This window comes from Drosophila sulfurigaster, chromosome 3 (assembly GCF_023558435.1).
Source record: "Drosophila sulfurigaster albostrigata strain 15112-1811.04 chromosome 3, ASM2355843v2, whole genome shotgun sequence".
Classification (NCBI taxonomy): Eukaryota; Metazoa; Arthropoda; class Insecta; order Diptera; family Drosophilidae; genus Drosophila; species Drosophila sulfurigaster.
Genome location: NC_084883.1, coordinates 9,170,607 through 9,198,202, shown reverse-complemented (window position 1 = coordinate 9,198,202; position 27,596 = coordinate 9,170,607). Strand labels below are relative to the sequence as shown.

At 41.0% G+C, this 27,596-nt stretch overlaps 1 protein-coding gene across 4 annotated transcripts; it reads right to left on the bottom strand.

Annotated features, from left to right (window-relative positions):
* Positions 1-559: 559 nt before the first annotated feature.
* Positions 560-26,758, bottom strand: LOC133842340 (nephrin). Of its 4 annotated transcripts, none has more exons than XM_062275392.1 (12): positions 26,135-26,758; positions 6,232-6,765; positions 5,998-6,168; positions 5,641-5,931; positions 5,276-5,575; positions 4,926-5,216; positions 4,565-4,867; positions 4,216-4,500; positions 3,876-4,157; positions 3,009-3,811; positions 2,532-2,915; positions 560-1,702 (listed from the first exon to the last, which is right to left on the bottom strand). In XM_062275392.1, the coding sequence occupies exons 1-12, from the start codon at positions 26,172-26,174 to the stop codon at positions 1,694-1,696; spliced, it is 3,693 nt and encodes a 1,230-aa protein (XP_062131376.1). In that variant the 5' UTR covers positions 26,175-26,758; the 3' UTR covers positions 560-1,693. The 4 variants fall into 4 exon arrangements, with proteins under 4 accessions (XP_062131376.1, XP_062131373.1, XP_062131374.1 ...); XM_062275389.1 differs by having other exon boundaries at positions 2,532-2,936; positions 26,135-26,757; XM_062275390.1 differs by lacking the exon at positions 26,135-26,758 and adding an exon at positions 6,950-7,079 and having other exon boundaries at positions 2,532-2,936.
* Between the last annotated feature and the right edge of the window lie 838 nt (positions 26,759-27,596).

The window sequence follows — 27,596 nt, the reverse complement described above, 5'->3', positions numbered from 1 at the left end:
GAACTGTACCCAAAAAACCATCCCAGAATAAAATATGTAAATTTGTAATTTTTCAAAGATTTGTAAGTTATTTATTCAAATACTTTTGTTTGAAGTTACAAAAATTTGTTGTGGGTGATTTTTGTATGTTTTTTTTTTTTCGTTTTTATTTTGTCTTTGATTTGGAAATATGTTTTAAATATTAATTACATATTTATATATATGTATATATATATATATATAATTTATTAAAGTTTCATTTTATACACATGCTTATCTTGATTTAAATGCAAAGATCCCAAGTCTAACTTTAATTAACATTTCGTTTCATTCATGAATTATCTTTTTTCGTGTTTTCTTTAGCATAATTTTTGGCGCTTTCGCATGTTTTATCATGTATATAATTTATTGTCATGCATGATAAAAACTTAATCAATTTCATTTGTTCTTTTTGTAAATACGTATATATTTATATGTATATATTATGTGTGTGGTATGCATGTACTTAATTATTAATTTCATGAGCTCTTACAACTAACGAAAATCACACTTACAATTAGTTTTATAATTGATGTTATGCATTTTTTCAAGTTTTTCGCTGTTTATTCACTTTTATTTATTTTATTTTTTTTTGTTTTTGGCTAATTTATTGTTTGTGATTTCGAATCGTTTTGATCGTTTTTATCGTTGAAAATCGTTACGCTTGTCGGGCCTTAGGGTTGTAGACATATACATAAAGATTTATATATATGTATATATGTTTTACTCGTAATTGTGTTTATGTTGAGATTTATGTTGATATTGGTATGTCTAGAGCTTAAACTTGAACAACTGCTAATGAGAATGAGTCACGACGACGACGACGACGACGTCGACAGACTCGTTAATATATTTATGCTAAATGCTAAAAATCGTAATTGCTACTACTTAATATCAAGAAAATGCCTACAAATTAATATTTGAGTGTTTTGTTCTTGTGTTTCATTTTGTTTTTGGTTTTTTTCTGGTTTCTTCTACGAATGCTGCTTTCTGTGTGTGTGTGTGTGTTTGGGTTGTAAGTATATAATTGTATTGGTTTCTTGGTGATGAGAGGGGCAAGCATTTGTAGAGTGGGTTGCGTACCTGCCCCAAAGGCTAATCCATTGGCATCCAGACACCGGCAGCATCGATTTCATTGATTGATGTGGATTCATCATTTGACGTGCGTGCTGATGTTCATGTTGTGTTTCGTGATGTGAGTCGAGTTGGTTTGGATTCGATTGGAGAGCCTTGGATACAGGTACTTATCACAGCCTTCGAGCGCCGCATGCAAATGTCTTTTCTCAAAGTACATTCAACATGTTTCCTCCATTTGCGCTCCATAATAATCAACGTCATTTAGTAATAATTATAAACAGAAAACAAAACATAAGAAACTGGCAACAGCAGCAGCAGCAACAGACACAGTAACAACAACAATCGAAACAACGCAACATCTCAAAATCCCTATTAATGACTGAAATTGACTCAATTTCAATTTCTATATCTATCTGCTAATGTTGATGTTGTCTTTGTCGTTGTCGCTGTTGTCGATGTTGTTATTGCTGACTGTGTTGCTCTGTTGTCTGTTGTCTGTTGTGTGTGTTCATGTGTGTATGTGTGTGTGTGTCAATCAGTCTAGCTGGGTTTGGCTGGTGTTTGTTGGTTGCCTTTCGTCTTTGACGCGCTGCACGGCTTAGTAGGTCTGCAAGATAAATTAAAGTGAAGAGAGAGAAAAACAAAAATATATCATTTAATAAGCCATTATCAATATTAAAGCTTAACGAGGGTCGCTCAAAAATGTGTGGAAACACTCAAAATAATAATGGTACAAAAATCAATTATTTAACTACGCTTTAACACTTTTGTCTTCTTTCTGCGCAAGAAATTGCTTAAAATGAGTTTAAATGTGCTTAGCATATGTATTTTATAATTGAAAGTTTTCTAATAGTCAATAAATATAGGAAATTTGATATATGTTGAAATATAATATTATTAAAGTTCCTAAGCAAAAAAATTTTTGAAATTTTGGAAAATTCCAAAATATTCTTACAATTGGAACCTTTTTCTCTCAGTGTTTCAAATATATGCAGAGGAAAAATAAATATATGGTTCGAGTTTAAAAATATGTATTTACTAGAAAAAGAGCTGTAAGGATAGCTCAAACCATTAAGCTCCTAATTCGGAATATTCTAAAATATTTTTGAAATTAGCTAAGGTAGTTTATTATTTAATTTATAAGTTCATAAAATGCAAAGAATTTTAAGAAATAGATAAATAAATACTCTGAAATATTATTAAATGCTCAACATTCTTTCACCATTGCAGTTAATATGTAATTTCGAGATTGAAAAGCATTTATACGAAAAATAGTTTTAAGGATTTAGAAGAAAATAAATTGAAATACATAATTTATAATATTCCAAAAAATTCAAATTTTAACCTTTATCTTTGAGTATTTAATACTGTGTTAATGAAAAGTTTCCACAACACAAAGAGCCTATGGATTTTGTATGACAAAGAGTTCAACTCACCACTGGTGGATAGGACATGTACTTGTCGCTCATGTTGAAGTAGGATCCATCAGCGGGCGGCGCTGGCGATGGCGATGATATGTAGCTGCCCTTGATGACCAGCGAGGAGGCGGGCGACGGCGAAGGTATGTACAGACCGTTCGAGATCAGCATGTGATCGTCCTTGGCCCGCATGGGCATACCTTCGATCAGTCCTGTGGCGCTGTTGCGCTGACTGTGCCGCTTGGGATTGGGCAGCGTGCGAGTAAAGTCCGGATTGCACATCGGATAGGGTGGCGTGCACATGGAGCTTTCCTGGTACTTGGGTGGATATGCCGTCGACTGTATGATGTCCACGTTCTCCACGAGGTACGTGGATGCGGCTGTCTTCTTCTGAACATCCGCCTGCAATGCAGTGATGGGCAGCTGGTTATTGGAATTGGCCAAATCAGTAAAGTCAGGTTTATAGAATATTTTAAATGAATAGCTGATAATTACCTTGTAGACTGACTGATTGTCGTCCTTGGAGTAGGCATCATCGTTGCTGGGCTCCGTCTCGCCCTGGGACTTATTCTGCCGCCGGATGACGAACCAGGCCACTAGCGCCGCATTCAAAACGAGCAGCACCATTGCAGCTGAAGTGATGCCAATGATCATGACATTCGGCAACTCATCCTTTTCCGTATATTCCGCCGAATGTGGCTGTGATCCTTTGCTCAGGGTTAGCTTGATGTCCGGCAGGAATTTACTCACTCCCGCCTCGTTGTGAGCCATCACCGAGAAGTAGTAAGTGCCACCGGGCTTCAGGTTCTCCAGCGTGCTATTCTGTTGTCCCACCTTGGCGTCCAGATACTTGTACTTCTCGTCGCCCTGCTGCTTGAAGCGTATGCGGTAATACACCTGCATACCGCCATCGAAACCAGCTGTCCACAGGAGTTCCACACTCGTATCGCTCACGTTGCCAACTCTCAGCTGTAGCGGAGCATCCGGTCGAGAAGGTTTGCTGAACTCAACTGTGGTGCTCGCCTGACCCATCGAGTTGCGCACCACACACTCGTACTGTCCGTAATCATCCGCCGAGGTGCTCTCCAGCAGCAGTGCGGACTCGAAGTGCAGCGGATCAACCTGACGATCGACACTGGTGAACTTGTTACGACGCTGCATCTTCAGATCCTTGCCATGACGACGCCAAATAAAACTAGGCTGAGGTGAGGCCAGCGCACGACAAACGAGCTGAGCTCGTACTCCTAGACGAGCCGCATACCTCGTGTAGCTGGGGGAATGATCAATCTCAGGAGCAGCTGCAGGTGAGGGAAATGCAGTGTTAACTACCATCTAAGATTGTCTTACTCCTGTTGTACTTACTTTGCACCACGAGTAGCACTTGCTGAGTGGCAACAGCGCCGCGTTGATTGTCCACGATGCAGGTGAAGTTGCCGATGTCGTCACGTTGCACGTTCTCGATCTGCAGGAAAGCGGTGTTGTTCTCAAAGCTGGACGTGGTGCGCATGGCAAAGTCATAGCCAGGCCGGGACCAACGCACATGGGCTGCCTCCAAGGGACGCGCCTGAATCTGACAAGAGAGCACAGCCTGTTCGCCAGAGACAAAGCTTTGTCCCTCCGTCACAGAGGTGATGATGGGTGCATCTAATTTGGTAATGAAAATAAGCATATGCCTGACATTTGTAAGAATCTCTTTACTTACATTCAACCACCACCTGAATCTCCAGCAGGGCGGTGCCTTGAGTGTTGAGTGCTTCACACACATAGATGCCCGCATCGTTGCGACTGAGACGACTGATATTGAGACGGGGTCCATCGGAGATCAAGCGTTGCCCACTCAACGCATTGTTGCTGATGGGCAGACCATCCTTGGTCCAGGTGTAGCTGATGGACATGGGATTGCCACTGGCATGAAGTTCCACCTGCATCGGAGCACCCTCAACACCCACAAAACTGGTAATCTGAGCAGCATCGAACTTGGGAGGAACTGTGGAGGCAGAGACTGCTGCTTAGAGAAGGAACAAATCTAGGGGTCAACTGAATGAACTTACAGAGTATGTCCAAGCTTATGGTTTCATGCACGCTGCGCTGCAACACTTCGTTGTGGCTCTGACAAGTGTAGATGGAGCCATCGAGGTCCTGGGTAATATTCACATGCATCTCCAGTGTGGAGACCGAGCCACCCCAAAGACCCGGACGATTGGCCAGATTGAGTCCCTCCACCGGAATGCCGTCCTTCCACCAACTAATCTTGGCAGGCGGGTTGCTGGAGCTGGAGTCGCAGATAAGTTTGGCGCGTATACCAGGTACCAGGTTTTTGGGCGCCACGCTGATCTTCACAGTCTCGGGTGGGACTATAGAAAGCGACATTCTTAAAGGGAAATATTCTCAAAGGAGTTTGTGGTTACTTACAATGCACGCCTAGGGTTTTTGTGGCAAAGAGCGGAATTTCGATGGCAGCATTTTGCACCTCGCACTTATAGATGGCATTGTTGTCGGAGGCATTCACCAGCAGCGACAACTCGGAGGTAATCTTGCTGTCCGTCACCTTAGAAGCAGCATTCACCCGCTTATCGTTCTTGTACCAAAGCAAACTTGGCGGCGGATTACCACCAGCCGAGCTGCATTGCAATTTCAATATGGAGCCCGAGATAAGGATATCCCCATTGTTGTAACCGGTGAGCAAGGGAGCCGAAGGAGGATCTACAAAGGGAGTTGGCTAAAGCAAACTGCACAGCATCCAATTAAAGCTCTTTACTTACACAACACATTCACGGTGTGGGAGCCAACGACATTCTGTGAGAGCTCCGCATTCAGAGCATGACAGACAATGATGAAAGTGCGGCTTTGCGAGTCGATATTTAGGGTAATATTAGAGCTGCTCACCCAGCCGCCATCCGAGCTGCTTGTGGTCTTGAAGGTGCCATTGCTCAACGGACGTCCATTCATGGACCAGTTGATGCGTGCCGGGGGATTCGAGGGAGCCGTAACACAACTCAGTTGCACCGCATCGCCAACTTTAGCTTGCGTCGCTCCGCTCAGAAATACGTCTTTGGGTGCATCTACATACGAAAGATGTTACAACTGAGAATGGGAATGGGATTGGGAATGCAAATGAGACACTTACAAAGCACAGTCAGATTGAGTTCAGCACGCAGAGGAGTATTCGACAGCAGATTCTTCGCCTCGCAGACCAAATTGGCGCCATTGTCCGATGCGTTCGCCGTGAACTTGTACACATTCTCCGAGAGACGTCCCGAGGTGCGTTGTGGGGAGTTAAGGACCTCGCCATTGCGATACCAGACCAGTTGGGCTGGAGGATTGCCGCCGCGACTGCGACAGGCGATTTGCACCTGCTGACCACGACGCAAATTCTCCCCCTGACTGTATCCCTCAAAGAATGGCGGACCGGGAGGGTCTAAGCAAGGGGAAGGATAATGTAAGTCAAAAGGGGTAAACACAAAGCATTGTCGATAGGACTTACAAAGCACTGACAGCTGAACCTGAGCTCGCATTGGCACATCCGGAGGCAGAGCCTTGTGACGCGCCTGGCACGAATATTCCTTGTAGTCATCATCGGAACGCGGCTGCAGGTGCAGCGTGGAGCTGGTGCGGAAGCGTTTAGCTGACGTTTGATTCACCGACACAATGGGAACTGAACACAGCACACACAAATTAGGGGGATTTCGTCAACGAAAAGAGAGTGAAAGGGACTTACCCGATGTGGAGACTGGCGTCTCGCCCTGATACCAGACAATCTCTGCAGCAGGATTTGCATTCTCAGTGATGCACTGCAGCGTTAGATTCTGACGTTCGATGACCTCAACCTTGGCATTGCGCGAATAGCCATCGATGTAAATGCTGCTGGGTGCAGCCACGATGCTCAGCTTGGCATTGGCGCGTATCGCAGGATTGCCAGCGGCAGGACCCACCTGGCATTGATACTCCGCATCGTCCTCGAGTGTGGCATTCTTGATTTGCAAATTGTATGTGCCATGGGCGGCATCGACGAGCACGGAATAACGCGGATAACCCGGAATAACCGCCGAGAATCCCAACGCAAAACCATCCTTGGTCCATTGCACCTTGCCAGCCCGAGCGGAGACCTCACAGCGCAATAGCGTGTCCGTGCCCTCCAGTATTTGCAGATCGTGCGGCGTAACCCGGAACTTTTGCACAGCCACAGAGGCAGGCGCTGAGGCGGGGGAAGAGGCAGCGGGAGCGGTTACCTGGCCACTGCAGTCGCAGGCAGCTGAAAGAGAGAAGAATCGCATAGGAGTTGTGTTAATCGGCACGTTCGACAATTGCGCACGTAGTTGGGAACTGCAGCAGAAGCGAGTTGAATTGCCAACGCCATCGACAAATCGACATATCGACAAATGGTCGATTCGACCTGTCACAGCATCACAGTCAGCATTGTAGTCACATTTACCTACTTTTCGCAGCCCACACATATAAAATACACATTACTTAAGCGTAAGACTCAACGACGCAGCTCAGTCACATCTCACTAATTTGGAACAACTTTTATTTTATTCCCTCTTCTTTTCTTTGCCGTTGCCTTGTCTTGCCTTTGCGTTTTTCTTTTCTTTTATTTCAAGCAACACACACTCAAACACATGGCTCACATGTGTCAGAGCACTCTGCTCTCAGGTTGTCATTGAGACATGGACATGTCTCAGTCACTCCCTCTCACTCTCACTCTCTCTCGCTCTTGCTCTCTTTGTCTGTTCGTTGGCAGTCTGTGTGTCGCTGCTTCTACCCACACCTAACTATAAACGAAGTAGGTCTACAGCTTGCGGCTCATTAGCATTAAAATGTCTTAAAGAAAAGACCAGGCCACGTTCGATACCAAATTGAACCGACTACTTAGCTGTTCATACACAATGCGATGTAAGTGTGTGTGTGTGTGTTGTCGTCGACCTAATCAGCATTAGAGCAATCTACATAGGTAATATAAAAGCACGCACAGTGTGTCCAGTAAGAAAAAAACAAATGTCGAACTAAATTGTGCTACTTTTGCAATAATTCAACACAGATTCTTTTTTCAGAGTTTCTCTAGTAGGTAATTAGACCGGAGATTATACATATTTTAATGTTTTTCATTGCGAAAAGATACATTGCTTAAAAATGTTGGTCATACGTCATCAAAAATATGAATAATGATATTATAAGTGATGATTTTTTTTACCAACAATATTTCGTTGAGCTCAAATTAACTTGTTTTAATAGCTGATCTTTTTCAATATTCAAATTAAATTGGTTGAACAAACATATAAACTATTCTGGCCATGCTGAAAGCATTTAAAATTGATTATGTTTAAAATCGAATGACTTAAAGTGATTAACTTATTGCGTCTGTCAATATATCGAATAAACAATACGCTTCAGTATTTTGCCATTTGCCAATTAATTATCATTTATCAAACATAACACAAATTTCTCATACATGATTGGCAATCAAAACAAGTTCAATTTGTTTCAGCCAATGCAATTAAGCCGAAGAAGCATTTTAGTTCGTTTTGAGAAACGAAATGAAACTGGTTTCCTTCTCTGCTTTTGTGCCACTGTGCAAAGGCAGAGCAACAAACCTCCGAACGCAGCGTGAGACGTGCCTACAAATGGCTCAACAAATAAACGTCGCTGTCGTGGACTTCATCAATGGATTAATTGATTATTTGTCGTAGACAAGACGGAGCGAGGCTACCACGCTCTTGAAATGAGTCCGATTTCCGTTTGTCTTGGCCACGAATCCGAGAACTACATTCGAGTAAATACACATAATATGTAAATCAGAGTATATACAGACAATAGATAGATAGAGCTATCCATGGTATATGATTTAGTTAGCAGCGGAAACGCAGCGACCACCCGCAGTTGGAATTAGTCACCTCAGGTTCTTATTTTTTATTCGCTGGGTGCCTCAATTTGCAACTGGGCTGTGCTGCATTACTTGGACCCAAAGTTCAAGCAATTAAGTCCAGAGACCAAGAGACAGTTGACCAAACTGCACAGCCAGAACATTTCCTGCGGCAATTAACCAACAACAACAAGAACAACAACAGCAGAAACAGAAGCAGGCAACAAAAACTGCACAAGTTGACAGGTTTTGCAACGACGACAATGACAACAAAAACAGAGGCCAAGCCCAAGCAACGTCTCCGGTTGGCTACAACTCATTTAGTGTCATTACGAGGTGACTCTGTGTCGCCTTGCCTTGCCTTGCCTTGCCCTCTTCCCTCACTCCCCTCTGTGTGTTTCGTTTATTACATTTACATACACATGGCTTGGGTAAGTATATGGAACGAGTACAAGACAATAAGCAGTGGGTAATTGTCACACACATATGCATGACCGGCAGGATGGCCAACAAAGAAATCCTTGAAGTGTGACAGTAGGAAGAAGCACCGGCAGTACACTCAACACAAAAAGATGGAGGAAGGAGGACCCGCAGAGATAGAGAAAGGGAGGGAGGGAGATGAAGATGGAGAAAAAAGGGAAAACACACGCTGTAAAGTGAAGTAAAGTGCAAAGTAAATGAAAGACGAACTAAAGGCGGGTAAAGTAAACCGGTTTCCCATTTCATTCATGCCTTCTGTGACCAGTGACCAGAGCACAGTGGTCAAGCGAAGGCAAGGAGTTACTACCTCCCTTCCTCCCTTCCCTGCGTCCTGCCTCGCCCCTAGTAATTGTCAACTGGGCCCACAAATTGTACGCAAACTAAACTAACAGCTTAACCGCAAAACCGTTCCAAGCAGTCGATGCTGATGTTGATGATGATGATGCCGTTTGGCATACTCGATGTCGATGTCGATCCTGTGACTCTGACTCGGCCACAAGTTAAGTGCGTATACTCTACACACACACACATACACACGCACAGTCAGAGGCAGAGGCTAACACACATGGCTTGAGGCAAAAGCTTGCTAATAGTTTCGAGCATGGTCTGTGGACTACGTGTGGCAATAGCAAGCGATGCGCAACGCCGGATGTCGCACTAATGGTCAACGCAAAAGACGCCATCCCCCTCGCCCCATGTTTCTCTCCCCAAAAGCTGCTGCTGCACTTTCCCTCCCTTTTGTCACTCTGGGCTGCTTTGTAAGTTAAACTATCTACAAGTCATTAACTCATACAAAGCCTGCGACTGTCGCACAGCAGGCCTACTACCACAAGAGTGAAAGAGATAGAGAGAGACAGAAAGAGGGAGAGAGGACAGTGAACATCTTTGTTGCTGTTGTTGCAAGACAATCCAGAGTGAAGTGGCTGGCCTGAACCTGGATCTGGACTCAACACTCTGCCGGACAACGCACATTTCGCTTTATTCTTTTTTCTTTTTCTGCTTTTTCTTCTTTTTTTTGCGCTCGCCTGCTGTTGTTCTTAATATTTTCCTTTTCTACTAGTTGTTGCTGTCTTATCAAGACCAGTTTCCAGTTTGTGCTGCTGGTTTTCTCTGGTTCTCTGTTTTCGGTTTGCTCTGTTTGCCTGCAACTTCAGCGCGTTAATGGAAAATATTGTGGCATATCACAGGAAATCCGGTGAGGTTTTTTTTCTCTTCTTTTTTCTCGCACTCCTTTTTGCGCCAGGACACTTAGCGTGCACACAACCATCAACAGCAACAACAACAACAACGACAACAGCACGCACTCGAATGACTTTGACAAAATTAACGGTCACATAAATCTCTCGTATAGAGCTCTAGGCGCTCTTTGTGGCTTTGCGTTATAAATTTAATTAAAATTTCTTCCTTCTTTTTTTTCTCTGTTTGCTGTGTTGGTTTTTGCCATTCCCATTGTTGTAGTTGTTGTTTTTGGCTTTTTTCGGCATTGTTTGCTGTTGGTGCGGTCGCAACGAGTTCTGTTAATTTAACAAATGTCTTTTATTATATTGATTAAGCGGCTTTGGTGTCAAATTTGTTGTCAGCTATGTTAAGCGCCCACAAAGTGTTTGGAATTGTTTTAAATGGCGCAGCGAATAGGATTTTCGGTTCCATGACAATTATTTTCAACATGTGGCTTACGGCTCAAAACCCAAGCCCATCGCCAACCCCATCGCCAACCCAACCCCATCCGGATATGTGCAAAAAGGCTTATAATTTGAAAACCAGCTAAATAAATGGTGTGCACTCAACTCAACTCAACTCAGCGCAACTCGTCTCGTCTTGAGCCGCTTAGGCCCAGAAGCTTTTAAGATAATTTCTCCAAGCGGCTCTAATATTAGCTTAGACAACAATTCCTAGCAATTTTATTTATAGAATACGGTAATTGCTTCGGTTGCTGCTCTCACGAACGAACAAATTTCACAGCATGTTGTCAAGTTTTAGCATTGATTGAAAATAAAATAAATCGCTAGCCCGCATCGAAGACATCAATCTATCAAAATTCTGGTTAAACTTGTTCAGCAAAAAACGAACTTTAAATTAATATATTTAAGTGAGTTTTCTGTCTGCGATGAATTCATTCATTGTTATACACACACATTTTGTCCTTTCGTGTAATGTGTAATTTGCATGTGCAAATGCATTTCTCATATTAATATCATTTAATTCGGATTGCTTTGCAATTGACAGCCTTTTGGGTCTTCCCTTTCATATTTCACAATAAAATAAAAAATTGCTCAGCATCCTTTATTCCATTCGTTGTCATCGTCGTCGACGATTTCAATATTCTGCTCGGTTATTGTTTGTGCTCTTGGCTATCTTTATTGCTCAGTCCTTCAGTCTGTGTCACACGGGCCGAGCGAGCCATTTAATGTGCGCCTTGGGCACGCTTAATAAATTCACAATAAAACGCATTTGACTCAAGTGAATCGCACAGCCCACAATAACGACCTCCAAAATGGATCTCCCTCCCTCCCTCTCTACCTCCTCCCTCTCTCTGTTGTGTCTTGTGAAGTTCTGGGTAAATTTCACACAAATTGCCGCATTACCAAGTCTGTGTGTCTGTGTGTGTTGTGCTCTCTGCACTGATTGAATTATAAAATTTGCAGCTGAACAAATGTGACCAGCCATATCAAATGGCCTCTCTCACTCTCCCTCTCTCTCGTTCCCACTCTGAGCCTCTTTGGTAGCCACGTTAAACTAATCAACTAATTTGCTATGAACTTTGCGGTCTGCACAAATTAGAGCCCCATTGCCTGGGACAGCTTCAGACAGAGACGGAGACAAAGACTGGCTGCGGGGGTGCCAAAGAGTGAGAGAGAGCGAGGGAGAGAGAGGCAAGCAACCCGGCCAGCCATAGCATTAACATTAATTATTTTCTGCTTCATGAGCATTTTAGATGAACATGAACGAGACCGAGCGATGAAGATGTGCGCCCAGCTGCTGACCGGAGTAGCTTTCATCTTTAATTAATTAATAAAAATTATTGCCCCTTTTGAACTCTCTCTTAGCCTGGACTGGGCTGTCAACTATTTTTTCAAATATGCCAACGAAATAATTTTCATTTTGTTCTCATCTTGTGTCTGATTTTGTTCTTTGTTTTCTATTTTTTTTTGTGCCGTCTGACCGCAACCGAAAAAATTGTTTTTGAAAATTGAAAGTATTTTGCGGGCAGCGGGCAGCGAATGCGGGCAAGGCAATTAGCTAAATTAAGGCTGGAATTTACCAAAACAAAATATACTAGTATACATATATGTATGTTAGTATATACTAGAATTTAAGGAAAACGGAAAATTATACTAGTATACATATATGTATGTCAGTATATACTAGAATCCAAGGCATCGAATTTGCATGCAAAAATATTTAGTGTCGAACACACACAAATATTAAAGTGTAAACAAACAACTTATAAACATTTGGCCAAATATGCCAAATTGAGCACATAAACCACAGAATAGCAACTAACTAACCCCAAAAAAGGGATGAATATAGCTGCAGCATCTACCAATATCTCTATATATATATATCTCTCTCTCTCTCTAGTCTATAGGACAGCCATAAAAGTTCGGCAAACAAAAATACTAGCATAGCTTAACAACACTTTTAAAATGAAATTTAACAGCATTCGGAAGAGTCGGGAAAAATAACAACCCAACAACAACAACAATAACAACAACGGCAACGACAGCACAAATACTAAATAAATAAATAAATCCAAACCAATTTCTGTGTATTTTTTGGTTGTCTTTTTTCTGTTGTTAATAAAACGACTGAGAGAGAAGAGAACTGTAATAGATTTGATGATTTTATGACTGTAAGCCACTCAACGCAACATTCAGAGGTTTATACATTCGTCCGGTTGTTTGTTGTCACCAGTGTGTGTGTGTGTGTGTTTGTGTGTTGGTGTGTAGGCTGAGGTTGAAGATCTTTAACACCCACAGGCCCAGGCGGAGGCAAAAATAAATGTATTTCTCCAAAAAAATTGACAAATTTTATTAGTCATAAATTTTCGGAGGCAGAGCATTAAAATCATAGGCAACACCTAGGCAAAGTGCCGCACAGCCGAAAATTGGTAAGATGGAAAATGTAAAATGAAAGAACGAACCAACGAACGCTGTGTCGGCAGTCTATGAAAATAAATTAGTCAGTGAAAATATTAAAGAACGGAACGGAGCGCAAAGAAAAAGAAAGTTTCGACCCAATGAAGCAATGAGGAACCGCGAGCGCCTTAAAATATGCAACAAAATATTATTTAGTGCGCTCGTAAAACTTCGGCGGGTGTTTGTCTGCAAATGGGCAAAGTTTGTGCCACTTCTTGTACTTATTGTTGTTATATTCTGTGGCAGGCAAATTAATTTTTCGCCGGATTTTTTTCTTTTGTTTGCTTTTGCTTTTGCTCTTGGTGTCGCTCTTAAGCACTGAAAACGCTTTAATGCGCGAGCTGACATTGGGTTTAATGTGTTAAGTTTTTTTTTTGGATTTTCGAGCACTGCGACTACCGGTCTTAAAGCCAAAGACAAAGCCGCAGCCGCAGTCCCAATACTCCCACACACTCAACACGCACACAGTGTGACACAGCCCACAGAGGTCCGTAGGGTATTTGAATAAGCAATCTAGCCAGAGCCCAAGCCATAGAGTAAATGGTACAGCAATAGACTCATAAAGAAATCAAAAGCAACATTTTGCGCTAGCCAGCTAGCCATGGCTTAAAAAAAAACCAGTTCGAGTGCCACTAACTAACTGAGCCGTCGACGTCGCCACAACCTACGTGCCTCAAATACGGGTTTATGAATGGCCAACGCCATATGAATGGCTCACAAAGACGACAAAGACGTGGGCCAGCTATGATCCCCCTTCCCCCACACCTTCTTCTTCCCCTTCTCCTTCCCCTTCCCCTCTCTATATTGCCTAGCAATTCCCCCCTTTTGTAGCCTAAAAGACAGTCGCGTCGAGCTTTCAGTTGCGGCGCATATTAAACTGAATTTCAATTTAACTCAAGCTACAACTATAGTTGCACTATCTGTGAGTGTTTTCTCAGTGTGTGTGTGTGTTTGTTGGGCACCCAGAGCACGCACCTGGCTTTGACGTTTTTGCCCGGCTTAGTTTAATGCGCTCAGCGAATCAACGATTCGCTCGGATCGCTTCGGATCGACAGCTCTGGCTGCGATCGACGTTTGCACTTGTCGTTTGGCAAATGCCAAGACATGAAGCTATTGCATGCCACACTTGCCTCTTACTGTTGCCATTGCCTTGTGTATGTGGCAGCTGCATAATTATAATGTCTGGCCCGCTGGCTGTGTATTAGTTTTTTTTTTTCTGTGTTCGTTTTTGTTTTTCTGAATGTCTTGTCTTTGCCAAGCTGTTGCCCGTCGTCTGTCTGTCTCGCCAAAAGGTCAAACTGCATATTTCTGTGTTGTTTTTCTGTTATTTTATTGACGTGCTGAACTTTGTAGACGGCTTAGTGTGAGACTATAAAATAAGTTTATCATGCAACTGGGTTATTTACACAGAATATACGAAAATTCAATTGGAATTTCGATGTTATAAAATACTCAAAAGTGTCGTCGAATTCAATTTGCATAAAAATGTGCAAAAAACCATATCAAGGCAGGTTGAGAAATAAACTTTTTCGAATCTTGCATAATTCTGCAGATCCAGTTTCACAATGAAAGCTATAAAACACAATGAATTATTTTACGAATATATTAATTTATAGAGGGTTTTTAAACATCATCCGTATTATTCGCAACTACCGCGTACAATTTCAAGTTTCTCTTATTCCCCCATTAAAATCAACGGCACAGAAAATACTATGCAAATAATTTTGCCTCTCTTATTTATGCTATTTTGTATACTTTTAATTTTATTAAAAACACGTCGCATATCCATGAATGAATGAATGTGCTCGCGCGTCTCGTTTGAAAAGTTTTTAGTTTATTTTTGACTTGTTGTTTAATATTATTTATGTATGCAGATTGAAACTTTTTTGCCGGCTTTAGGACGGTTTCGTTTTTTGGCTTTTTGGGAGACTCGACTCACGACTTGATTGTTGTTTTTGTAAAATTTAATGGCCATCTGATTGCGGACAAAACTGTTCAGATTACCTATTTATAATTCCAAGGATGTGTTCATTAAGTTATAAGATTTATGGTCATACTTATGGGCTGCATGTTTTTAATGCGTGTGAACAAAATGCGGGCGATGTCACTTCATTTGTGTGTTTCGATGTAGAAACATTGATGTATTTTGCACAGCGTTGTTCCCAACACACGTTTCTATGTTTCTTCTTTTTATATGTTGTGCCCAGTCTAAGAACTACAAATCCAGTCAAGCGCGTCGGGCCTGAAATTCAAGTTATCTGACAGTGTTTTAAAAACTGCTCGAGCATAACATTTGACTAAAAGGGGCCCCAAACCCAAATGTTAGATAATCGCAGCCAAAGCAAAACCGAAGTCGAAGCTGAAGCCAGTTAAAGAAATATACTCGTCGTAGTCGGACTGAAATTCAAAACGCACACGGCCACACTGGTCAGATTAATGGCTTCAAGCTGATTAGTTTGAGGCCAAGACACAAAACACAGTCACCAACTGAGACTTCAGATAAGATGTAATACAAAGGCCAACTAGCTTTGGTGGGCATAATTAGCCAAAGCTCAACACAAGTCTCTGTTTAGTCCGAATTTGTCAGAGACAGTCCGAAGGGAAGAGGAGCAAGAAGAGGAGGAGGAGGAGATATGAATAATACTCCACATTGTGCCCCACAACCAAAATCTTCATTTGTCAAAATTAACACTCCGACCATAAGCCAAGAGCTACAAGTCTCTTTGTTGTGTTTTGTTTGTTGCTAATGTTTCGCTAGTTAAGCAAAATAGTCGCGTAGGTGAAATCAACATTTCATTATTTTTACATTAATCTTTCAATAATTGATTTTGATCTCCAAAGTTTTACATTCTTCTAATTAATAAGCTTAGATATGTTACAACTTCTAAGTTGCTAGTTCAACTTTTAATTGAACATTGCGATTTAAGATTAACATTCTTTTAATACTGTTTTATTTCAGATATGTTTACTGTAAACTTCTAAGTTACTAGTTCAATTCTTAATGGAACATTTTTTAATCTTTAAGAATTAACATTCTTTTAATACGGTTTTATTTCAGATATGTTTTCTGTAAATTGCAACTTTTAATTTTCTAGCTCAATTCATAATTGAATGTAATTTCTAGCAACCTTTTTTAATCTTTTAAGATTAACATTCTTTTAATGTTTGATATTACTTCAGATATGTATTCTGGAAATTCCAACTTCTAAGTTACTTGTTCAAATCCAAATTGAACCTTTTTAATCTTTAAAGATTGACATTCTTTTAATACTCGTTCAATTCTTAATTGAATGTAATTTCTAGCAATATTTTTTTGTACATTTCCTTTCATTATTTATTTATTACTTCCGATCATTATCAGCGTTTATTTTGTTCCCACACTCGATCAATCTTAATTCTTGATCAAATTTTCAACATTTTCGAGATCGACCTACTATTGCACACTTATTATTATTCGTGTTGTTAACATGCTTATACCTGTTCTTGCTAACTGAAAACGGCAAATTGAAAAAATAAGAAAAAACAAAAACTGAACAGAACGTTAAACAATTTTCACATTGTCGCGTCTTGTTATTAATTCAATTTTTTTTTTATATTATGTTTTTCGTTTATTTTTTTGGGCCAAAGTTACCGTACACTTTTGTGGGTTTTCAGACACGTCCCTGGCAGTTTAATTGAGCCAGCAGCAGAGGGGAAAAAGGCACTGACAACTGCTGTTGTCCAAAACCGGCTTGGGCGCGTCACACACACACACACAGACACACACACGCAAGTCATAGCCATCCATCATTATGAAATGTGTGCAAGTGTGTGTGTGTGTGTGTGTTTGTATACAAGTTTGAGTCGAGCTGCACCTGCTCGCATTTTGTTGGCCTGGGAAGAGCGAGTTTGAGTTTGAGTTTGAGGCCTCCTTCATTGATAGTTTTCATGCACTGGGAGCTCAACTTTCGCATGCGCAAACTTGTCGGACAACATATGCTGACCATCCAGCTATAGTTCCAGCATCAACTCCAGCTTCGCTCCAATTCAAGCTGAGATCTGTGCAGCTGGAACCGGACCAGCTGGCTTGCTTCAGCTTCAGCTTCAGCTTCTGTTTTTGCCGTGATTCTGCGTAGAGTCTCCACTTTGCTTTTGCTTTGCCTCACTTTTTTTTTGTGTTGTGTTTGCCTTTTGTTTTTATGCTGTTGTTTTTTGTGTGTGTGTGTGTGCGACCAACGTAAGTTAATATGACTTGTAGCACGATGATTGCTTCCTGTGCCGGGAGAGTGACTTGAAAACTGGCAACTGGCAAACTCGCAACTCGAAAACTCGCACAACGCTTCGCTTAGGCGCTGACAGCGCTCTGACGACGACGACGCATCAGCAGCTTTTGTTGGCCAACTTTTTCGAGCAAACGCTTTTTTTTGCTTCTTTCATTTTATGAATGAAAAATCGTTGGCTGCTGATGTCGCTGCTGCTGGCGGAAGTAATAAATTAATTGAGTAAATATCGATTCGCACTGCGCTGGCAGGGCTGACTTGTTAATTGGCAGCACTTGAATAGCACACACACACACACAGAGACAGACACGTACACGTTTACAGTAGTCGAGCATTCAACTTGCAGCTGTGCATTTCTCCCCCCCATTTTGCATAGTCAAATTGGCTGGCAAAAGGGAATCCGAGCTGACATCGCAGTAGAAATAGAAATAGATATGGAAGTTGAAATCCAGCTAAATCATGTTAGTCAGTCGTACAGTCAACAACCGAGCTCGTCAAGTCAACACCACATCCAACATCCAGCATTCAGCATCCAGATGATGCTTCGTGGTTGGTAGCTGGTGTCGTATCCTCCGCATTGAGTTGTCGCCTCGCTTTCACCCTCCCCTCTCTATCCAAGTGGAAGCTGGATGCTGAGCAGATTAATGACCATTGATAGCGCATATTCAACTGCTCAGCGAGCGTATTAATGCAGCTTGATAATTTATTGAAAGCGCTTCTAATGAATTTTTATGTTTTGCCTTAAAGTAAACATGAACATGACTCGACTCGACTCGCGTCGAAGCCAAAGATGCCCCCAATAGAGGAAGAGGGAGGAGCTCAGTACTTTACTTTCAGCTTGGGGTACTTCTGGGGTGCTTCTAAAGCGCTACTAAGTGCCTTTTAACGGCTGCTTCCGCTAGCGTTTTCAACGTTTGACTTGTAATTTGGTACGTAAAGCGTTTTTTTATGGTAGCTTTTATGGCAGCATATGCCAACAAGCTGCCTCATCGTGCGTACTAAACTTAATTAATTGGCCAACGGCGCTGTGTTTGCCAATTATTATTGCCACATACATACATATAGTTCTTTAACCTTTTTTGGCCTTCGTCTTAGCTCTGCTTTAATTTAAATCTTCAGCGTATAGTGTGAAAAACTGTAACGCATTAAAAAACCAACAAAACACTCATATTCAGTTTCTCACAACTTCGACAAAGCTGTTGGACTTGTTTCGCCCCGAAGGCATAGAGCTTATTCACAGAAGAAAGTAATAGTTAATACGTGTAATTAAGCTAAATAAAGTGCAAACATAAATTATTACACTTATAAACGAGAGAGACATACGTATTTATATAAAAATACAATTAAATGATTTATTGGCGCCTGGAGTCGGAGCAACATAAAATACTTTATTTGCACGTGCGAAAAGTATTTAATACTCTAATAAAAACATGCAGTTTGATAGTATTTATTTTTGGCATTTTTTTAGCATTTTCTTCAAGCAATAGAAAGTAATATGCATAATTATGCAAATTAAAGTGCAAGCTTCAATTAATAATTATTTTGTTTTTGAAATGTATAGCCAGAAGCTATCTGCATAAATAAGCATATGCATGTAAATAAATACAAATAAACAAAAATCCACATATTCCATTGTTTTGGCACACTGCATATATGTACATACATATCTATGTATGTAAGTGTTGTGTAAGCTTATTTCTTTTTACTGAACAAGTTCTTTCGTTCAGTTTTGATCAGAGAACTAGGTTCTTTTCGTTCACAAGGAGCGAACTAAAATGAAGTGAACAAATGAGCAAAAATGAACAAAAATGAACTAAGGATTAAAAGTGAAACGTTTGAACAATGAACCGAAACTTATTCAGTTCGTTCACCTTCGTGAATAGTTTGTTTGAAATGGATCTGATTTATTGACGCCCTTAATTGGAGTTGCAGTTGTGGCTTTACACATTACATATCTTGCAATATCTTTAACACAATATTTTGCAAAAGTTGTAAGCGGTATTTTTTTTTGGCTCTTTTGAAGTCGCTTTCGCAAATGTTGCTGCTGTGTTGCTGCTTTATCGCATCGATCTGAGCTTCATGCATAATTGCATATATCAGATGCAAACACCTAACTGTACACATGTATGCATGTATCAGTTGCAAACACACACTCACGTATGTATGTATGTTTGTATGGTCGTTACGAACGAGCCGTCATAAGCAGCGCTGGCAACAACAATCAAAAGGCAGCAGCAACTGCAACTGTTGCAACTTGTTTGCTCTTGCAGCCGCTGATGTTGTTGCTGCTGTTGCTGTTTTACTGCTGTTGACGCCACCTAACTGTCAACTTTCTTTTTTCGCCGTTGCACATAATTACAGCTAGCAATACACATGTATGCACATATAATGTATATGTATATGTGAGTGTGTGTTAAGTTTTACTTGCATGCAATTAGCATAAAAAATATCAACAGCGTTTGCATTTATATAACGCTACAAATTATGCATCATTGAAGCCTGCCACAGCAGCACCAAATTGCACTGACGTTGAATAATGACCGAAAATGCAACAGCAACAACAAGGCAACAGCCTCGACTCCGGCTCAGACTCCAAAGCTGCAGCTCACAGGCCGCCAGTTGCCACCGCAGTTGCCGCAGCTTCAGTTGCAGCTCCAGCTTCAACTTCAGCTGACGACAGACAGCCGACGATGATGGAAATGAAGCGCTGGCTGCCTCGAGACGCCACCAGGCACAAGCATACCCCTGCCCCTGTCACATGTGGTAGGTGCCACACCGTGCCGTGCCACTGACACCTCACGCACGCCCACTCCCAGTCTTTGCCGCATGCCACACGCCGCAGCCGCAGTCGCTGCCACAGTTGCAGTTGCAGTTTCAATCACAGTCTCAGACCCACTTCAGCTGCTGCTGCTGCTGTTGCATTGGCAGCAAATCTGCAATAGGCATAAACATTGCGCTTGTCGGATATAGAGATGGCAAGTAAGTATTATTTACAGCGACATTAACAAGGAAATAAAGTGGTAAATTAATACAAATAAAATGCATAAATAATAATTATGTCTAACAATTAATAAATAATATTTCATGTTATTATTTGTACTAGACAATTTAGACAATTGAATAATATATTCATATCAAATAAAAAAAATAACAAAATACATATTTATAATCGTTTTCAACATCTCAGCTTGTTTTCGCCAACAATGAAAACATAATAGACCATTTATAATCGTAAACATTTGTGAATATTACCAAATCGGAAATACGCTTTGAATGCCATGAATAGTATTTATTTTTGTGTTTTGTTTTGCGACTCCCACGAAAGCGACGATGAAGAGTGCGAAAGACAAACAAAGTAAGGTCACTAAAATAACAATATCGATAACACGAACGTGCTCATCTCTAATTCACATGCTCATATGCATGAGTGTGTGCATATGCATGCACGTATGTATGCATGTATCTGTGTGGATATGTCTGTCAGCAAATACATTGAAAATAGGCTGGAAAATGGGAAAATGGCGCGGCACGCATGAATAGAGGCATAGAGTCATCCATAGACAGCTTGGCGCTTTGAAAGGCGCATTCGATGGGTGCCCACAGAAGAGGGGGAGGAGGGCGACAGGGTTTTCACTCACTTGACGCGCAAAGTGCTGCAAAATAAGCGCAGCAACATACATAAAGGAGAAATGCACACACACACACATACAGATGCACAGTGTGTACACATCTCATTGTGTGAGTTTGTAAAAAGACAAACAAAATGAAAGCGTAGAGCAGTTAAAAAAAAAATAAGTACAAAACGAAGAGAAGAAGATGAGAAAAGTTATATAAAAAACACACAAAAAATTGGTTCAATTTAGCACAAAGACAACACGGTGCACACAGCTGAGAAGCTGAGATAGAAGGAAGGGCGATGAGGTGATGAGGAGGCAAGGCAACATCACAACATTGGCAGCATCGGTTCATGATGGGAATGTGGGATTGGGTTGGGGTTGGGGCTGGGCATAGGGCACTGACAGTGGCTAAGGACGGTGGCAGGGGGGTGCGGGGACATGAGCCTATTTGCAGCTCAGTTCAGCTTGGTTGTCTTTATTTTTTTTTTGTATATTTTCTGCAGTCCAAACGAGCGACGACAACTCGTTAGCACAAATTTGCTATGTGGGGTATTTAATGGCAGTGGGAAGGGCCAGTCGAGAGGGGGGGAGGGTATTTTTCGATGAGGTCGACAGAGTGCAAAAAGGGGGGCAGAGGGCTGAGGGGGGCACTCCTCGTTGCTGTCAACGCCTTTTAAATGGGCAGCGACGAAAAAGCTTTTTACAATAGAACGAAAAAGCCAGCAAAACGCGTTCCCAAAAGCCGCCGCCAAAAACAGGAAAAGTCACTCCATTTTAATGTTGTTTTTGTTGTTTCTGTTGTTGTTGCTGTTCTGATGTTGCTGTTGATATTTTGGCAAATTTTCATAAACTGTTATTTATTTTTATTGCATAAAGAAAATGTAAGCAAAAAAGCCAAAAGACGCTGCAAAGTTGCGAGCAATTTTCTGCTGCTTTTCGTTTCTTTCACGTTGTGTGTGTGTGTGTGTGTTTGTGTGAGCGTGCGTTAATTTTTTTTGATGTTGTCGTTTTACTGGCAAAAGTCTGTGGCGGAAGTGAATTTGCAAAAAAACACAGCAACAACCAACAGCCAACAACCAACAGCAACAACAACAACTACACACCCAAGTACCACAGAAAAACAAGAAAAGTAAAATGCTGTGCGCTTTTGACCAGCACCCTAGCCAAAGGCGGCACAAACAGAAAATGTTTGCGAAACACACAGAAACAACAACAACACAATACATATATATATATATATATAGTATACTAGATATGTAAAAAGAGTGTCAGACTGAGCAGAGGCAAATATGCAACAGCAATAACAACTTGGAAGCGCATTTTATTTACATAAAAACAAATGACCAGCATTTTGTGCGGGTCTCCTCCGTGTCTTCTTCTCCCCGTCAAAGTCAAAGCTGGGAGTGAGTTGTAGAAATGGAAGGAAACAAAAAAAAACACACGAACACGAACACAAAAAACACACACACAAACAAAAAGAAGGTAAGACAGGGGTTGTAATTATCCCAGCTTGGAAGATGGGGGCAGCGCCAGTTGAAAACCCTCAACAAAGTTGCACACGTTGGTAGGTCTATTAGGGAGATTGGCACAGACTCCTTTGGAATGTGCTGGGAAAGTTGCAACAGTCGCAGCTACAGCATGAGCTGGCAAATATTACAGAGAACTTTGTGATGGGGATGGGGACATCATAAGCCGCAGATAGACTCTACTTAACTAGACTCTATAAAGTAGCCAGCTGAGAAGGCAATAAGTGTTGTAATTTAAGTTTTGAAAATTGTGAATTTAGTTCTAGCGTGTGTTTAAAATAACTGAAATCCTCGAAGACAACAAACTGTAAAGTATACAGGGTACACTAATGGAAGTCTGTTATCTAACAGACTGCAAAGTATACAGCATTCACTATGAATAGAAGTCTGTTATCTAACAGACTGCAGACATGTTAATTGACAGCACATGTAAAGCACCGACAATATCGATAACTCGTTCGATTAATTTGTCATCGATGTGGGCAGTTAGCAAATGAAATGAGAAATGTATTTCAGCAAACACTTGCTTGTTGAATACAAACTAATTTATTTTAAAATTAAAGTTTAACTTGATTTGCTTCATTTAGTTGTGATATTCGTGCTCTACAAACATCAAGTAATGAATATTTTTGTAGAATAAAGTCATACATTGAATCGCAACTTATTTTAAATTTAAATACATACTGACTAAGAGAGTTACCACATATTTAAATACAAATTTATTTAAAAATAGTTGTGAAGCCTTTCGGAAAGTCGTAAATTGCAAATATTAATTATCCCTGCGAGTAGTTGAATAATTAACGCTTATCCTAGGCAAATGAACCTATCCAATAACACTATCGTACACACGAAAAACACTTTTGCTAAGCTTCTCTTGAGTTCTCGAGCTGAAGAGCTGAAAAGTTTTTGGGCCGGCTCCAAGTGGAGCAGAGGTCCATTACCATTTAGCTAAAGCAATTGCGGTCAGATGGAGAGTGTCCCTCTTAACCCTCCTCCTCCCTCGCCCACTGCCTGCCCACTTTTAGTTTTCCATGTTGCTAGCTAACTAATGTGTGTACTATGTGGGATGGGATGGGCAACTACTTACCGCTAAAACCTCCCCGCAACCTGTTCAACATAATTCGCAGCACTTTTTAATCAGAGCAAGTGGCCGAGTACTCATACTTATACACTCATACACTCATAGTCTATTCATTGGACGTTTTAGCTGCTGCTTTTGCTGCCCACCGATTAGCCAAGCCCTCTGAGCCGAGTTCTAAAACGGAGCCAGTTCAATGCACTGCGAAGAGTGCGTTGCGTAGTTTTTAACCAGCTTTTAAAACGCGTCAAAAGTTTTATGCCAGCAACAACAGCAACAGCAGACGACGACACGGCTTTAAGCCAAATCATTACTAAGTCCAGTCGAATGAGCCATGTGCCTTATGTTTGCCGAGGTTTTACCTTTAATTCAATTTGCCTAGCTAAATCGCTGGGATTATGCATATATATAGCACAGCATAGCAAAGTCGGACAATCTCAGGTCTCTCTCCCTCTCTCTCTCTTTCCACACATAAACCTACATACGTCTAGTACATATTTGGCTTATAGCCTCTGCCTCTGCCTCCGCCTCCTCCTCCTCGTCTGCCTCAGTTTATGCTCTATGCCATCAACGTTTATGTAGGCAAAAGAGATTTGTAAATTCTACACTTCGTTTTTTTTGTGTTTTTCCCCCCCTGCTTCTTCACTCTTTCAGGGCTTAAAACCACATCCTCAATTTTTCTAGTTGTGCCAAAAAAAAAAGAGAAGAGAAGAAAAAAGTCTGAAAAACGTAATCATAATTTGTGTGCCGCCTTTTGTAGGTTGCAAGTTGAGCTGGCCGCTTGCTACACATGTTGAAAATTTGACTGCCTTCAAAACTGAGTTGCCTGCCTGCCCCATTGCGGCAACAACTGGGGGCAGGTGTATTTCTTTTTACTGCCGGTTTTTCTCTACTTTTTCATATATATATGGTATGTATGTATGTATTTTTCGGTCTTGTTTGAGTTTTGCAGCTTGGCTGGCATTAATTTTGAACGCGTGCAAATGGAGTTGGCTCTTGAGGCATGCCACATGCAGTGGCAGCTGCTCTTCACGACCATGTCCCAGGGCGTGTGCCAAACTCAGACGCTCAGCTCCTGGATGCAGCTTCATTCAACTTCAACTTCAACTTCAACTGCGCTATTAATGATGTTCTCCCTCAAAATTATTGTGAATAAAAATCGTTTAATATATTACGAAAATATTCTTTAAGTTAATTAATTATTTAATGATAAACCGAGAAGCAGCTGCAAATTGAATGTGGAAATTAAATATTCTCATATATTTTAGGAATTAACAATTTAAGCAGATTGAATGAAACATTGAAGAGTATTAAATAGCAGAGGAAATACAAAAACACATTAAGAACCTCCTCTATAATCTGCTTAGTTGCAAAATGAATTTAGAGATAAAATAAATTAAAGACAGGCAGCAAATCTTCATCAAAACTTTAAATTTTAATAAGAAACTCAAACACACGTTTTATCAAGTTGTTAATTAGAAATTCTCTATGGCCACTAATAGATTTGTCATGCGGTGTAAAATGATTAAAATTGTGTTAACTGAAGCTCGAATTTCAAGTTCATAATTGCATTTTCAAACATCGGCTTTTCATTTTGGATTTTCATAACTTATTTCTCTTTGTTTTCGGTTTTCGTTTTTGATGTCGCGCTCAATTCATTAGCAGTTGCCCAATAAATAAATCAAAAACAGAACACAAATTGAGTATGGAAAAAAGTTGGAAAAACATTTTACATTTTTTATGCAAATACTTTTCAATTAGCCGGCGAAACAAATTGCCAAACAAACTATGCAACAAAAGGCCAATAAAAATGCAAAATCCGAAATAATTAATAACAACGAAGTTGCTGCATGTTGCATGCTGCAAGCTTCAGGCTGTAGGCAGTAGAAGAAGAGGTAGATAGAGAGCAAAGTGTTGTGGCTAAAATTAAATTATGTGTGCCACACAAAGTTCCCTTCGAATTATGTCGCATAAATCAAATAAACAGCAGCAGTAGCAACAAAAAAAAAAAATAAAGGAAAAACGCAAAGTTGAGGCTGCAGAAAAATGTTGAGGAAAATTACTGCGAAAAAATTTATACGAAAAACTTTTGCATTTAAAGTGCGCCCGAGGGCGAGAGAGAAACGGGGTGGCAAGTGGCAAGTGTCTCCCGTGTGTTAGCGCAACACTTATAGCCAAAAAAAAAACAACAAAACCAAAAAATGAAAATGAAAGAAAAACAACAATTTTTATTATACGTTGTGAAGTAGAAACCGCAGTCGAGAAAACGCGACAAACGCGACGGCAGCGGGCAAAAACAAGTGTTTAAATGTCAACAGCAAGCGGCAAGAAAAACCAGCAGCAGCAGCAGTCGGAGCTCTGTGTGGCAGCTACAACTACAACTGGCTGCAACAACAGCTAGACAAAAGGAGTTATATGCGAGTGTATCTGCGGAGTCTGCAGAGTCTCACAATTCATATGGAAAGATAACCGAGCGCGTCTGCTTCTGGGACTCATCTTCTATTTTTATGTTTGTGTAATTTTTGTATTTTTTAGACTTTTGCGCCAGTCAAATGTCATGAACTTTTGTGGTCCACACACAGCGGTCAAAAGCATCTATGAGATACTTTTTTCTCGCTGCTGTTGCCGCTGCTGTTGCACATGGCGTCGCTTAATAACTTACCCAAAAGCAATGCAAATGTCAAAGTTATCCAAAACTGCATCTTGCCGCCGTTTCTGATGATTGTATTTATCGTTGTAGTTGTAGTCGTTGTTGTTGTTGTTGTTGTTGTATTTATTGTTAACTTTTTGATTGGTTTTTTTTGTTGAACACTCAAACTCGCACACACTCACTTCGTTTTGGGCTGTTTACAGTTGCAGATACTTTGTGTATCTTTTGTTGTGTTTAATTGCAAGCCACAGCCTCTTTTAGGCTTGGCCACGCATTTGAGCCATGCATTTGGGCAAACATTTTGCGCAATAAACCCGACGACACTCAACAATTCACAAAGCACCCACACACTCGCACATACACATATATAGTAACAAAGCGTTAGCGTTGTCAATTTGGAATTTTGCTTGAATTTTGAAGAACTTCTTCACTTCACTTTTAGTCGGTGTTGTGTGTATTTTTGTTTATTTTATGTTTCGACTCTCGACTTTTGGTTTCGATCGTTGTTGCACTTGACACGCTTGCCACAGATACGCGACGAACAGATACAACGCGCAGACCGCTGAAGACTAAACGCAGATACAAATTCCGATTCCGATTTCGTAGCTCGCCCGCCAAACAGGTCCAAGTCGAAGCGCAGCTCACAGGCGATTGAAACGAACTCGAACCTTGAAGCACATGGCTCGCAAAGGCAGCTGCGACTTCCAACTCGAACCTCAACTCAAACACGAACTTATACGATGGGAAAAAAACAGGCGAGGTTTTGTGTGTGCCTTGTGGTTTGGGTCATTGCTAAATCAGTCATGCGACTCGAAGTTACAAATCGTTGCTAAGCATCCCATATTGCAATTGAATAGTAGATCAACATAATTTACGAAATTTTCAACTTTAATTGTAAATTCATTTTCAAAATACGCCTTTTCATCTGCATAGTTGAAATTAGATTTTCATTTGTCATGGCTCTCAACAATTTCAAGTAATTCTTGTAATTTTCCTCCTGTAGAGCTCTCAGCATACCTAAAAACGATTTGAATACATTCACTTACTCGTTTCAACTTTTAGAACACGCACTTCGTTAGCATCTTCGTCGAAATAGTTCACGACTCTCACACAGCAGCCACGACGTCTGCGCCCTACCGTATTCGAAGAGGTGCGCAACTCTGCTAATTCGTTTCGAACTGTGCAGACGCACTCTTATACAAAACTCTGCTACGCAGGCAAATGCAATTGCTGAATATAATTTCGAAGTTGTTTAGCAGAGATCCAGGAGTATACGTCGAAAATGAGATGTTGAATCGCATAATATAAGAGTATCGAATGGTGACTTATATCCGAACGTAGAAGAGCTCAATTAGAAGAGAGGTAGCAACATGTCTGAAGTGCGCCTTGTAACTGAAGTGTTGGGATTTCGGTTATGAAAGTAAAAGTGTAAAAGTGTCCGTCCCATCTATCGCGCTATTTCTCTAACCACCTA